Raw genomic sequence first — 15,991 nt, 5'->3', positions numbered from 1 at the left:
TGCAGACGTTCTTTATAGTGTCAAAATAATCTCACTTGAGAACTATTAACATTGTGTACTTTTCTATGCATTGAAAACTGTTTTTAATTTTGTCTATTCTGAATAAGCTAGAATTTCTAATTATCAGTTTTTGCTTCTCTGTTTATTTTCACTCTAGCCTGAAACTATAACCCTTTTTAATGGCTTGTGTTCATATCTTGTCTCTTCTATCAATTCTTCCCAAATTCAAGCCACAAATTCAGAATAATGAAACTCTTTTGGTGTCTCTTTCCCAAACAGCATCCACAAAAACTTTCCCAGAGAGCATTTACAAAGATCATTGCCGTAACATTATAACAGAAGAAATCCATGAGATTCTCCGTATTTATAATGGTATCAGAGTAAATGTGGGATCAGGAAAGCATTCATGTGGAACCTGGCATAGGATATCAGAGCATGGTTGAGTTATAGATGGTTTCCATACAGCAGAAAGACCCAAGGCAGAGTGTTGGATAATGGGCAGGATGCAAAGGGTATTTACACAGGTTTATACTAGCAGCAGCCCAGCAACAGGTGCAGAAGCCAGATTAGGATAAAAAGAACAATCATGTAGGGGAAAGAGAGACAGCAGTAATGAGAGTATAGGGAACATATAAAGCGGAATTAGTCAAAAAGTAAATATATTAAGCATAATGAGTATTGGAGAGGGAGTTTGCAATATGCAAATTGAGAAACCAGAATAAGCTCTGTACTGTTGGATTGGAATTTATAGTATCAGAATAGATTCACTGTAATAGTCCATTCTCATGCTGCTGCAAAGAACTACCTGAGACTGGGTAATTTATAAAGTAAAGAGGTTTAATTGGCTCATGGTTCTGCCAGCTGTACTGGTAGCATGGCTGGGGAAGCTTCAGGAAACTTTCAATCATGGTAGAAGGTAAAGGGGAAGCAGGCACATCTTCACATGATGGAGCAGGTGAGAGAGAGAGAAGGGGGGACGTGCTACATGTTTTTAAACAACTTAAACAACCAGATCTCATGAGAATTCACTCACTATCACGAGAACAGCAAGGGGTAAATTTGCCCCCATGGTACAATCACCTTCCATTAGGCACCGCCTCCACCATGGGGGATTACAAGTCAACATGAGCTTTGGGTGGGGACAGAAATCCAAACCATATCACTCATTATTTTCAATATATAATAGATATAGAAATGTAGGTGCAAATGATGGCATGTATGCATACATGTATGAGTGCACATATGAGTATATGTGGATGTGTACATATACATATATACATATGTCTGTCTGTCAACTAAGAGACCTACCAGCACCTAAACAGCAGTAACATTGAACACACATCACCGATATCCTGATTTCTAAATACACTTCTCCACTAAAAGGAACCAGGGATCCTTGGAGAAATGCCTAATTTCTTATCAGATAGGCAAAGAACACAAAAATCTGTTCTGTTGTTTTGTGTCAAAAAGTATAAAGTGTTAAAAGAATGTTGGAGATAAGTCAAAAAAACACAGAAGCTAGCTCAAAGAAACTCCCACTGGCTAAATTGGGGATAATTTGAGCATCAAAATAAATAATGTAAATAATGTATTATAACACATTAAATAAAGTAGAAAACCATGAATTCATGCTTATATAAATAAATAAATTTTTCAAAACTTAAAGAACTAGAATATCTACATGGTCTCACAATATTTAATAAAAATACTTACTAATTACAAAAAGAAAAATTTACAGAGGAGAAAGAGAGCAGATACTGTTTTAATCAAATGGGTTTGGGACAGATTGACATTGTGTGCCACTGAGATAACATATTGTAAACATGGCTCACTACACTTGTTTGATAATCCTGCCAAGGATACGTACCTGAATTTAATCATTAAGAAAATCAGAAAAACACAATTTGAGGGGCGTTCTACCCAATAACTGGCCTGAAATCAAGAATATCAAGACAAAAAAAATCAAGGAGTATCAAAGAAAGACTGATGAACTGTTCTATATTTAAGGAGACTTACATATACAACTGGATGCAAAATGTGACTCTAAACTTTACATATTACCATTCCTTTTACTATCAATGACGCCTTTGGAACAACTGGTCAATTCGGAGGTTTAAACGATGGTAAAGCAATCCTGATTCTGAGTACTGAAATATGATTATGAGGAGTGTCTTTGGTGGTAGGAATTACACATGAAAGTATCTGGGGAAGATGGAGTATTATGTTGGCAACTTACTCTCAAATGGTTTATTTTAAAAGTTTTTTATTTTGTACCAGAAATTCTCTGTAAGTTTGAGATTATTTCTAAATGTACTGTTTCTGTGTGTTAACTCTCAAAACGTCATATTTATCTGATGATCCACTTATATAGCACTACCCTATAGCACTATAGTACATATTTAGTGACCAGTCGAGTGTATTTGGAAATAGGTTAAAAATATCTTTCATGTGAATGGAAGAGACACTCTGCTCCCACTATGAGAAGGAGAATATTGTCTGAGTTTACTCTATATTTTTGAGAGCCCCTTCCTTGCCCAGGTTTCAAAATCAAGTTTCAAACTGTTCTATATTTAAGGAGACTTACATATACAACTGGATGCAAAATGTGACTCTAAACTTTAAATATTACCATTCCTTTTACTATCAATGACGCCTTTGGAACAACTGGTCAATTTGGAGGTTTAGACGATGGTAAAGCAATCCTGATTCTGAGTACTGAAATATGATCATGCAGGAGAATGTCTTTGTTGGTAGGAAAATGCCCAGTCTCCCTCCAAAAAGCTGGCTTTTTGTCCAGGACAAATGTATTGTCCTTGCATTTCACTCACGACCCGGACAAATTTATTACAAGGCAACATAGAGCTGCAAAGGGAGCTCAGGAAAAATAAAATCTTTCCTACTGATAGACAAATGCTCTGATGAATTTGATGAATTTTTAAGTGAAATAATAGCAAAATATATAGCAAGGGATACATAACATTCTCTGTTAGAGACACATAGTTTTCTAATAGTGTATAAGCCAAACTCTGTACTTTAAGGTCATTGTTTTTTGTTGTTTTTTTTTTTGCTTTTTTTATACTTTAAGTTCTAGGGTACATGTGCACAACATGCAGGTTTGTTACATATGTATACATGTGCCATGTTGGTGTGCTGCACCCATTAACTCATCATTTAGCATTAGGTATATCTCCTAATGCTATCCCTCCCCCTTCCCCCCACCCCACAACAGTCCCCTGTGTGTGATGTTCCCCTTCCTGTGTCTATGTGTTCTCATTGTTCAATTCCCAACTATGAGTGAGAACATGCGGTGTTCGGTTTTTTGTCCTTGCGATAGTTTGCAGAGAATGATGGTTTCCAGCTTCATCCATGTCCCTAAGCTTCTCTAATGCTATTCTCAAGCCCATCCACATTGCTGCTTATTCTCATTTGTCAGCTGGCTCCTGCCTGTGACTCTCAGGCAGACTCTGGTCCTGTGCTCATTTTGCTGCTACAACTGAAACTACTAAAACTACTGTCCACCCAGTTTGTGAAGTTACCACCCTGAACTCAAAAGTAGAGATGATTCCCTAAAGATTCCATGACCTTTACAATCTGGTAGCCTCCCACAGCAACACTAGCACATACCTATTTTGCAAAGCAGTCTTCTCCTAAGAGCTTAAGGGTAACAGAAAAGGGGTGTAGAAATTTACTTAAACTGGATGCTAGACCTCACACTTTTAAATGTCTCTCAATAACCTCACCATGGAGCTTGTCACTGCTATATTTTTGCCGGCGGCTCTCATATCCGCTATGGTTTTGTGCCCTCTTTATCTCCCCTTATAATCTCTCTGCAGTTGCTAGCTCACACTGCCAAAACACCTTTAAAATCATGCCTAACTTACTTTTCTTTCAATGGTCTATTTTAAAGTAGACTTTGAGCCATCTATTTTAAGTCTCAAATTTAATTAAGGTTCTGTTAAACATAAGTGCTGTTGACTTAGAATTTCTGCCCTCAGTCATGCAAATCTCATGATAAATCCAACCTTCTCATTTTTTTTAACATTGTCTAAATCAGACTCCTACAGATGGCTCTCTGTCCCGGACCAGCCTAATAGAGAAGTATTACGAAAATGCTGTATATCCCCACCCTCCTCAGAGTTAATAATACAGAATTTGTTTTTTATAATATTTTAAAATATTAAGTAAATTATTTTATTTTAAATATTTTTAAACATATCTCCAAAATTATCTCCAACATCATATTAATAAACTCCTAAAGGTATTTCTATTAAACTTTTAATCAATTAAGAAGACCTACTTTCATAATTATTTAATATATCCTGGATAGGTGCACCCTGAGATGTTATAAAATTTTTCATTTACCAGTGACCAAGGAAACAACCAGCGACTTTCAAATCAGCTGTGATGTTTCTCCCTAAGAATGTTCATGGGGCAATGATAAAGTTAAAATGATCTCCCTGATATTAGTAGTAATGGTGTAGTGACAGACTTCAAATTGTGGCATTTGACTGAGAGAGCCAAGGAAAATTTCATTTAGACAATAGTAGCAGCTTTGGCTTATTAGTCAAAAAGATGGATGTGGCACAGTGATCTCCATCTATAGTTAGTTAATCATGGGGAATGAAATAAGTGGGCACTCCAGCGACCCAGACAGAGAGAGAGAGAGAACCAATCTACTCAACAGAGACCTAACTTAAGCCACTATACTTCACAACCTGTTCATCTTCCAATCGTGACAGAGTCTCCAAAATGAAGAAGTCTAGGTAGCCCTAAGTAAGGTTCTCATTCTAATACAAAAGATATGAACTGAAATCCTTCCAACAATCCTCCTCTGAGTATTTTGGTGGCTGATTTATGGCTAACTAAACACTAAAGAAAAGTGTACACCCAAACATTTTGTGGACCTTTTGAGATATTTGGATCCTGTTTTAGAACTAACACCAAATCTTAAGAACCCAGAATGTTACCCAGGCTGCTCATCAGAATGAAGGACTCCAGAGGATAAGACAGGGAATGGGTTTTGATTTGTCTTCATCTCCTAATAGGTACCATGGAACCTAAAAATCTGTAGTGTATTTCCCACTTCCTAAGTGTATATGTAATTGTGGTATAAGGCTGAAGAAGCTGGTAAACATGCACCGTTGATCCATGACATAGAGTAAGGACTAATAAAGTAGTAAGGGACAAATGGAATTTCATGGAGCTTCTTGCTAAAATATCATATTAAAATGTATACAGAACACAAGAGGAATAGCAGAGAATTAGTGCCACCAGCAAAGATGACAAAGAAATGTGATGGCTTTCTTTGCATTTATCTTATAGTTTAGCCAGTGAAAGGATAGAGCACTTGAGAGCCAGTTTAGCTTATCATAATTTTATCAAATGATGAGTGTAGTAGTTATTAAAACAGATATGATCCTTACTAGAACAAAAACATTCAGTGCATGAGAATATATTATGCATATATTTATTTGAAAATGTTTCTCCTTTCTGCTGAAGATGGAACAAAATCACTTTGTTTTTACCTGATAACAAAAAAATAAGTATTTGCCATCCTGTAAATTCTCTATTTTCACATGGTCCAAAAAGAAATTGAGGAGCTGCACTCTTTCATTAATTCTGCCTCTTTTTTTAAATAAGGAAAGATAAATGCATGTAGTTCCCAAACTCTCCAGCAGACTATTTACTTCAACTTATTTAAGTATATTTTAATAGAATATGTTTCCATTCCTGAACTAGTTACCACTAAAAAGGAATAAAAACACTATAATAAGAGTAAACTAAAGATCTACCACTGGTGATAGAAACTTTTCTGACGCGAGGTTTGTCAAGAAGAAAGAAGACAGTGCCTCCCTACGTAGGCAACTGAGAGTATTTACTACAGTACATGTACCCCACAAAACTAAACCCATCCAGGATGCAGATTAGAACAAACTCACTAGACATTAGATTCTGAAAAGCTGAGATCAAAGGCAAGAAAACACCAAATACAAAGAGAAGTAAGAAATGTATAGTAAGAAATGTAACCTCATGACCTGTTTCACAAACAAGGACTATAGTTTGGTTCAAATTTACTTCCTTGATAAATGTTTTAAGACAACTTTAATATTTAATTAAATTGTTTATGTTTTCTCATTCATATTGAAATGTATATTTGTTTACATATTTTATTATTAATTATAGTAGAGATGGTGATAGCTTACCACCAGTGTATAGATTACAAACTATTAAAACAGGATACTCAATTAATTAATATAAGAATAGAAATCGACTAGGAATGTTAGGCTAGGAGCTAAATATAGCAACACATAATATTTTGAATCATGTCTCTTAAGGGATAGAATGACAATAATTTTATAAAGACATGAACTTCTTGCATTATGTTACATGTTTGAAGTTTGATAACTGTATTAACTGAAAGAAAAGAATTTGGACAGTGAAATAGATGAGATGGATTGTTAGAATAATGAGTGGACACATGCTCAAAGCTGGAACATACTGGTCTTATTCACTGGAATTTAATTTTCCAGTAGAAGGAAAAAGAGCCTTAAATTTATTGAAGTAAATATTTCCAAGAGTGGCATTTGACAAGTTTGGCTTGCATTTGAAGTTTTGTCTGTTTTCTGTTTTCTAGTTTCCTGGAATGTTCAGGAGAAACTCATCTTCTCCAGCCTTACCATTGTGTTATGTGCAGACAGAACAAAATAAAATTTATATGACTAAACGTTTATCTTTTGCTTAAATCCAAAGCTAGTTTGTGTAGGTTGTCACAAAAGAAATCTAACTATAAGACATTCAACTGAGGAAGCTGATGCCAATCATCAGAGTGTCAAAAAATTTGAACAAGTGGGTGCTTTAAAAGTGCTGATAAAGAAAGAAGGAGCTGGGCGCCGCGGCTCTATTCTGTAATCCCAGAACTTTGGGAGGTCATGGTGGGGGGATCACGAGGTCAGGCAATCGAGACCATCCTGGCTAACACGGTGAAACCCCTACTCTACTAAAAATACAAAAAAAAATTAGCCAGGCGTGGTGGCACACGCCTGTAGTCCCAGCTACTCTGGAGGCTGAGGCAGGAGAATCACTTGAACCCGGGAGACAGAGGTCGCAGTGAGCCGAGAGCGCACCACTGCACTCCAGCCTGGGCGACAAGAGTGAGACTCCGTCTCAAAAAACAAAACAAAACAAAAAAGAGAAAGAAGGAGCTATTTCAAAAATCTACAAGCCATATTTTATAAACCTAAGAAATATGGAAATTAGTATTTGTAAAGTTTTTGGGTTTTGTTGTTGTTTTGTCTTTTTATGCAAAATTGGGATAATTAGGAAATGACTTTGAAATGAATTCTTTTTTTCATTCATGTTATTTATTTATTTATTTTGTCTTGGTGTTTTGGTGTTTATTTCTTTTTCTATTTTTTATTTTTTTAATTATACCTTAAGTTCTAGGGTACATGTGCACAACGTGCAGGTTTGTTACATTTACATTAGGTGTATCTCCTAATGCTATCCCTCCCCGCTCCTCCCACCCCATGACAGGCCCCGGTGTGTGGTGTTCCCCACCTTGTGTCCAAGTGTTCTCATTGTTCAATTGCCACCTATGAGTGAGAACATGCGGTGTTTGGTTTTCTGTCCTTGCAATGGTTTGCTTAGTCATTCATGTTATTTTCAGTTCTGACATATCCTGCTTTTTTTCTTAATCCACCTCTTCCCTTTTCTTCCTCTTCTTCTCCCCCACTCAACTAGTAGTTTTGTCCTCACTGAGATCACTAGGATAATAGTTTACCTTCAGAATTTTTAATGATTTTATCACCTATTCTGGTATCATGAAATTGGACAAAGTGATATCTCATTCTCAACTCACAAGAGTAAGAATAACATAGTTCAGTATCAATCCACCACTGAAACATTTTTATAATACTTTATTAGTTCAGCTACTTCAATCAACATAACAATTTAAATCCCATAATAAGGAGTTGAAACTATTTGAAAGCAAATGGAGCAAGCGCCGGGTGCTAGTAAACAATGTTTAATTTAGTGATTTTTAACGTAATTTGTGAAGTTTAAATCAGTACTTATCATTTGCAACTATCTGAGTCGGAGAATCTTAGTGCCCTGGTAATAGAAAATAGTATTCTAAGTACCCTCACAGAAGTTCCTTATCAGTACGCCAAATGTTAATAGAAATAAATGTTAGGTAAACACTAACATCACATCAAATTTAAAGACAAAGTGAAGTACATGATGCTACAGATCAATCAGTATATGTGTATGTATGAAAAGTTATAACCAGGGAAAATAAAACAATGCAATACAAGTACGTTGAGCATTTAAGAAGCCTAATATAATCTTCAGCCTCTCAAGATCATATCATTATATTAAAAGCTTTTTCGATGTGGATTTTTGTATAAAGTTTTAAAGTCCCCTCTAAATAAAAACTTTTGATGTATAGGATGCAGAATGTGAACTTCAAACTCTCTTGGATGTAGCAATGTTTCAAAAGCAATCTACACATAATTTAAAAATGAAACACTTTGTTAATGAGAGTCAACAAAATGTTGATATGACATTGGGTTGTTCTGATGAAATCTTGATGGCACAAGTAACAAGAAAGTTATAAATTGGGGACTACTTTTTATATGAGGCATATGAACCCAGAAAAAAAATTTACCAAGGAAAATATTTATGGCAATTTAAAAGAAAAAAAGAAATATCTGAGTTTAGCACCTTGGAAATCAGTCTGCCTTGGGTTTTCCTTTTTTTTTTCTGGACTTCTTTGAATATTTGAGGTGATTTAAGCTATGCCATTTGTGAGGTTATTCCCCGGAATACTGCAATCTGTTATGGCTACAAAGCAGATACATAATCTAACATATTTAAGACTAAAGCAAATGGATCAAGGCTGCATTCTTATTCAATATTCTACCCCTTTCCCCAATAGTCCTTAAGTACTCACACTCGGTAGGTGCATCAAAGAATGACAGTCTAAGGTTAATGGGCATTCAATATAAATAGTAAAACCTAAGTCTAAGAAAGGAATCTCCAGACTAATAATAATTTACACCAAAAATGCATTTCCCAAGTGAGTTGAATTTCTATTTTGCTCTCAAATATCATTTTTATGAAATTAAGCATTAAGAGAAATGGCATATTGACGGGCCTAAGGAGGGGTAGATAAATATAACCTTGATTTGTTAAATGTCTTAGCTTCCTTCTTTATCTCTTAGATAAGAATAATTATCATCACATCTCTTCCCCTAATAAAATTTAATCTACAAATATGCATTCCATTGTACATTTATCAAAGGAGACTTGGCTAGCTAAACAAAAACAGAAAAAATAGACCTAAAGATCCATATTCCAGGTTTTCAAGATGACAAGTATATGAACAAAACTGGAAGATATATTTTATTTATTAGGTTTGGTTTTTGTCTTTGATGATATTTTCTAGATTTAGGGATGGTAATTGTCTGTCTAAAGTATTAGTTAAATCACTTGCAGGGCTGGGCACGGTGGTTCACGCCTGTAATCCCAGCACTTTGGAAGCCTGAGGTGGTCGGATCACGAGGTCAGGAGTTCGAGACCAGCCTGACCAAAATGGTGAAACCCCATCTCTACTAAAAACAGAAAGATTAGCTGGGCGTGGTGGCATATGCCTGTAATCTCAGCTACTCAGGAGGCTGAGGCAGGAGAATCACTTGAATCCAAGAGGCGGAGGTTGCAGTGAGCCAAGATCACACCACTGTACTCCAGCCTGGGCAACAAGAGTGAGACTCCGTCTAAAAAAAAAAAAAAAAAAAAAAAATCACTTGAAAAATAGTAACTCTGACATGACTTTTTCTGGAACCTGGCTTCCCTTGATACTTATCAAAGCTGTGGGGCAGTCTCTTAACTACCCTTTTCTCAACTGATATTTAAAGTTTGGGGCTAATCACATTTTTAAATATCTTATACCCAAACTAATATACACAGATACACACCAACAAACACATATGCATGTATACATGCACATGCACATATACAATCCCACCGTTCATAAAGGCTACTGTAAGGTATGCATGTATACATATATATATATACACACACAATTCAACTATTCATAAAGGCTACTGTAAAATCTTGTGATATCCGTAACTGAGATTTTCAAGCTGACTTCATTTCAATATAAAGCTTTCACTAATTACATATTCATAACCAATAATTGATATTATCCAGAAGATAGAGAGCATGAGCTGAAAACATTATGAAATCATAAGAAGACATTTTCATTATATTAGAGCAAAACAGGGATGACTGTCATTCACAGAGCATTAAATAAAATGTCTTGATTTAAACCAAATCAAGGCAATTTGCCCATATGTCTTCTTCTTTGGCGCCTTTCATTCAACAAGGAGCTTTATTCTACTTAATGCTTTTAATGGAAAAGGTTACTTTTCCATTCTATTTCCTTTTCATCAGATTCACATGCTCTCACCTCTTTGGCATGTCATCAAAACCAAAACACAATACTAGCATTTATACCAAATATCATTTGCATATAAACCAGTTGGGACACACAGTCTCCAAGTTAATCATTGTATAAAGTATGTTCTGTATCTAAATTTCACCTAGGCATGCAAAGAGAAATAGTAAAATATTATACCTCCCCATTTCACCCAACATATTATCACATGAAGAGGCAGAAAGAAAGTGACAAATACATTACTATTTGTAGAAACATAACAAGTTTTCATAAATATCCAGAACTTTCCAATTTAACATTGCCTTGGGAAAAAGTAAGTACTTCATGTGTAACATTCATTATGGGAAATTATTCATGCTGTGGAATAGAAGAGTTAAGGAGTTTTCTTTTAAAAAAATAAATAAATAAACTTGGCTGGGCGTGGTGGCTCACGCCTGTAATCCCAGCACTTTGGGAGGCCGAGGCAGGCGGATCATCTGAGGTCAGGAGTTCGAGACCAGCCTGGCCAACATGGTGAAACCCTGCCTCTACTGAAATTACAAAAATTAGCAGGGCATGGTGGCTCATGCCTGAATCCCAGCTACTCGGGAGGCTGAGACAGGAGAATCACTTGAACCCAGGAGGTGGAGGTTGCAGTGAGTTGAGATCACACCACTGCACTCCAGCCTAGGTGACAGAGCAAGACTCCGTCTCAATAAATTAATTAATTAATTAATTAGTTTTAACTTTAAATGCCTACATCTAGAAAATCAGGCAGTAAAAAATAATTGATGCAGGAAACAGAAAAACAAATAAAAGCAGATTTAGAGTAAAACTTTTTTCTTCCATAAAACTTTTTTCATGGCATCTTTAACATCCTTATTTCTTAAAGAGTAGATTAAAGGATTTAACATAGGTGTGAACAAAATGTAACATACTGAAGCCACTTTACGAAGTTCAGGGTTATTTGGAGGTGTGAGATACACAAAGGAGACAGTTCCATAGAGCAAACTTACAACCCCCAGGTGGGAGCTGCAAGTGGAGAAGGCTTTCTTTCTTCCTTCACTGGAGTGGATCTTTAAAACTGTGGACACAATGTACATATAAGATACAACAATAACAACTATTGTGGGCAAAATAATGAAGACAGCCAAACTAAATGACACCATCTTATTCATGAAGATATTGGAACAGGAGATCTTTTCAATCGGGTTTGAGTCACAATAGAAGTGATCAATGACTCGGGAGGCACAGAAAGACATGGAGAATGTGACACTGATTTGAAGGATGGAACTGACCCAGCCACAGAGGTAGGAACCAGCCACCAGTTGGATACAGACACTTCTTGACATGCGAACAGAGTAGAGGAGTGGGTTGCAGATGGCAATGAAGCGATCATAGGCCATGGCTGCCAGAACAAAGGCCTCTGTTACCATGAAAAGTGCATAAAGGAACAGCTGTGCCACACAACCTGCAAAGGATATGGTCTTTTTCTGAGATAGGATGTTGACCATGGCTTTGGGTACAATAACAGTAGAATAGGAGAGATCAATGATGGAGAGATTGCCTAGGAAGAAATACATTGGTGCATTCAGCCGGGGATCAGTCACAATGATGCCAATCATACTAAGGTTTCCCAGAAGAATCATCCCATAAATAATCAGGAATAGTAGGAAAAGGAGACTGTGGAGCTCTGGACGAACTCTGATGCCTACAAGAATGAAGTCAGTCACTTCTGAATGGTTGTCTCCTCCCTTGTCACCCATGGCAAATTTCTGCTTCAAGATATAAGAGAAAGTCAGCAAATAAATATTTCTCTACTATAACAAAAACACTTAACATTAAAGGAGACTTTATAGTTGGCATATGCCTTCATTATCCCATTAAGTTTACACACATGAGCAAATGAAAGACGAGAGATATTTTGACTTGCCTAAGGTAACACAACTGGCTAACAATGGAGTTTGGACCCAAGATACAGTATTTTGTATCCAGACTAGTAATAATTTCAACACAATGTAGTTTGATACTTTTTTATATCTCTCTACCTTGTTACATGAGATGGCTTATGAGATGTCACTTGTGATTGAGGTGTTGATTTCAAAATATTGTCAGCAAATTCCTAATACTAAGAAAAGACTCTTCCTTAAGTTTTAATCTATCACGTAATATTCACTTTTCCTTTAAAAACACATTGCTTCAAAATAGTAATAAATAAATGAGGGAAAAGAAAGCTAAAAGTACATTCCAAGATAACATGAACTTTCTACCAAAAGAGCTCTTACAACCTCAAGGAAATTATCAGTTAAGTGTCTTACTTAGAGATCTTTTATTTTTTTTTTTTCTTGAAAAAAATGGGATACATTTGCAGAACATGCAGGTTTATTGCATAGGTATACAGGGATCTTTTAAAATGCAACCAGTCTTCAGCCCCTGGAACTAGTTTAATTTTATTTAAGGACAAAAGTAAAATGTAAACAATGTCTTTATATTTTTTATTCTGTGAAGCTTATTGATCCTGCTTTTTTCTACATAAATCTGTCAAGAAGGTCATGCCATCAAACTTTTCCAGATTTGAGAAAAAAATAGATGTAAATTAAGAAAATTATATTTGCTATACAATTTAATATATTCTTTACACAGTCCATAATTTTTATTGACCGTGTAAAAGAATGTATTAGATTATATAGCAAATTTTTTGAACTCAAGCTGATGGTTAAGAGCTTAATAGTTTAAGAATAAATAGTATTAATTTCTTAAATGCATCCAAATTAACCTACTTGAATTTGGGTGACCTATTAAGCAACCAAAACAACTTTGGTTAATTTGAAATATTTCTGTTTTTTATTTTTATGTAAAACAACACACTCATTGTCTATTAAGTTGTCTAGCAATTAAAGATGATCCTACCACATCTTTTCTTCTTTGGTGGCATTTAAGCCAAGTATCATTCATCCTTCCAAGGAGTGGTATGGATAATAAAAGTGACCAAATGATCCAGAAAATATCTTTGCCAAAATTGAAATAAATGCTATGCTAGCAATCATAATTACAGAGCATGCAGTTCCTCTTTAACTCTTTATACTCCCTCAACTGTAAGAGGTTTAAGAGGTTTAAGAGGTTTACTTTTTTTCATTTTCCTATGTTCTACAAAAGTCTCTCAGACCCCAGAGCCTTCATGACCTTCCTTACATCTTTCATTTGTTACCTCTCTCAATAACTTCATCCAAAAAAGACTAAAATTAATTCAAATACATTCAAATCAACAGAAAAAAATGATTGAACATAATAACATTAGTATTCTCTGTCTCCACTGTCCTCACACCAACTGCTCCACCATATATTTGAAACCTATTCAAATAAATGTATAGTCATTTGGTTTTATTGGGGGAGATAAATTAAACTTACAGCTTAACACGCATGAGGATGACTAAATTTTATTCTGGGAATAGAATGAAGCTTTTTAGGCATGAAGCTGAATAGAACAGTTTCAAACATCAGCCATCATTTGTTGGTTTGGAATAGGAAAAGGAGGTCAGTTATAGAGAATAGGAATGATTTTTAAGACATGCTAAAATCATTTCACACATATCTCTCCCTTCTGCAATAAGTCACAAGCTTGTGACAATTAGTTTGATTGTGGTGATCATTTCACAATGTGTAGATATTAAAATATCAAGTCTTGTACCTTAAGTATATATAATTTTTATATCAATGATATGTCAACTCTTAAAAAAAATCATAAGCTTAACAGGCCTTGTTGTTTAATCTTATTTTTTTTATTATTATACTTCAAGTTTTAGGGTACATGTGCACAATGTGCAGGTTAGTTACATATGTATACATGTGCCATGCTGGTGTGCTGCAAAAGGAAGAAGTAGAGGAGGAGGAAGAGGGAGAAGGGCAGTAGAAAGAGAAGGAAAAACTCAAATTCTTATATGAAATCAAACGCTACTTTTTGACCCTTTTTGAAAGTGACATATTAGTTTTTCAAGAATTAATCCATTTCCATCTGTCTGATTATCAACTAATGTGTTGAGTCAATATTTTAAGGATCTATTCTGTGTCAAGTATTGTGTTTGGCACTAAAAATGAAGACAAAAAAGAATTAAATGTAATTCCAACTTAAAACATGGTATGATACATGATATGAGATGTTTATTATAGTATAATAACTACCTTTAATTCATTACTAAATGACCAATAGTAAATAAATAAGCTCACTGCTAACTTTTTAAAGAACACATTTTTTAAAAATTCTAAAGATGATAAAACCTTTAGGTAAGAAGTTCTTGGAGCACAGGAACTTTAGTATAGACAGGCTTTTGAGAGCAAGCTGACTTTAGAATAATTACAGGATTATAATTATGAATTTGCATGTAAATTTATAGAATATTTACCATAAAAATATTTATCTCCATTAATAAAGAATTTTAAATAAAGAGCTAATTTTGGTATGAAATAATTGGAATAGAGATAATGGAGAATCTTTATGATTGTGAGGTTTTCCAAGCAGTGAAACAAGAGAAATTATAGAATACACATCACTAGGACTAGATTTTAAATATCAATTATCATGTTCCCAGTCTGATTTAGCCATGATCTTTCTTCAAGCAATAAAATAGGAATATTGAAGTTTATTCTCATGTTGATAATTTTTAATTTATGGCTTAGCACATTTGGAAACTCAAGAAAAAATGTATTTAAGCATATTGAAAATGTTCTGGCTGTCTTATTATATGATTAAAATAAATATGATTTGTTGTTTTATAATTATTCTTACCTGAACTTATGTGTCTTTTGTCTTGTAAACTTTTTCACATGAAACTACAGAGTTCCAAATTCTTTTTACTTCCTTCTATAAAAAAGATATTTTGAAAAATAAAAACTATCAATGACAACATCAAAATTAAATATCTCAAATAATGTTTAATCCCCAGCAAAATAACAACCCTCATAGACATGGCACGACCATGTTCTTAGTTTTGCCTGGCTCCGTAATTTCCCATTACCTATTATTAAAGTTTGTTCTTTCTTTAATATAATTTTGTTTGAAAACCTGTTATAGTTGTCTTCCTCCACACAGTATGAAGATGATGGACTAGGAATCTCTGTAGTTTTCTCAGAGAATAATGGGTATTTCCCTACCAAAATTGAATAAATGCTAATTGAATCTATGAAATCAAACTACATGAAAATCTCTTGCCTCCCTGCTGTCACATTTCACAGGCCTTAGAATGGACATGGGAGCAAAATGGAAATTTAAGGTAAACAAAACTCCCTGGTCCCTGATGACCTACAAAGACAGCAGCAGCTAGAATCCATGGTCGTCTTAGTTTTTTTCCAATCTCATGAAACTATTTCAGAGAATTGCAGCATAACATTTTTCAGAATTTTGGAGGAAGAAGTTCCTCTGAGAGAAGGCTGAAAAATAAGTCAATTATAATTTCATAACAAGCTTAAACTCTAGAGCCATCCCATGAGGACATATGAGGAGCAAACACTAAGTGTGATTTCTTTACTTGTTGAATACTCTTGGGGTAATCACCAAGTTAT

General features: G+C 34.9%; 1 protein-coding gene across 1 annotated transcript; it reads right to left on the bottom strand.

Moving 5' to 3' along the window:
* Positions 1 to 11,259: 11,259 nt before the first annotated feature.
* On the bottom strand, positions 11,260 to 12,201 carry LOC100459313 (olfactory receptor 9K2-like). Its single transcript, XM_002823361.3, has one exon. It carries the CDS (start codon positions 12,199 to 12,201, stop codon positions 11,260 to 11,262), a length of 942 nt encoding a protein of 313 aa, XP_002823407.2.
* Positions 12,202 to 15,991: the final 3,790 nt, after the last annotated feature.

This window comes from Pongo abelii, chromosome 10, assembly GCF_028885655.2.
Source record: "Pongo abelii isolate AG06213 chromosome 10, NHGRI_mPonAbe1-v2.0_pri, whole genome shotgun sequence".
Classification (NCBI taxonomy): domain Eukaryota; kingdom Metazoa; phylum Chordata; class Mammalia; order Primates; family Hominidae; genus Pongo; species Pongo abelii.
The sequence above is the reverse complement of the archived record's forward strand: the minus strand, read 5'-3'. Positions and strand labels throughout refer to the sequence as shown.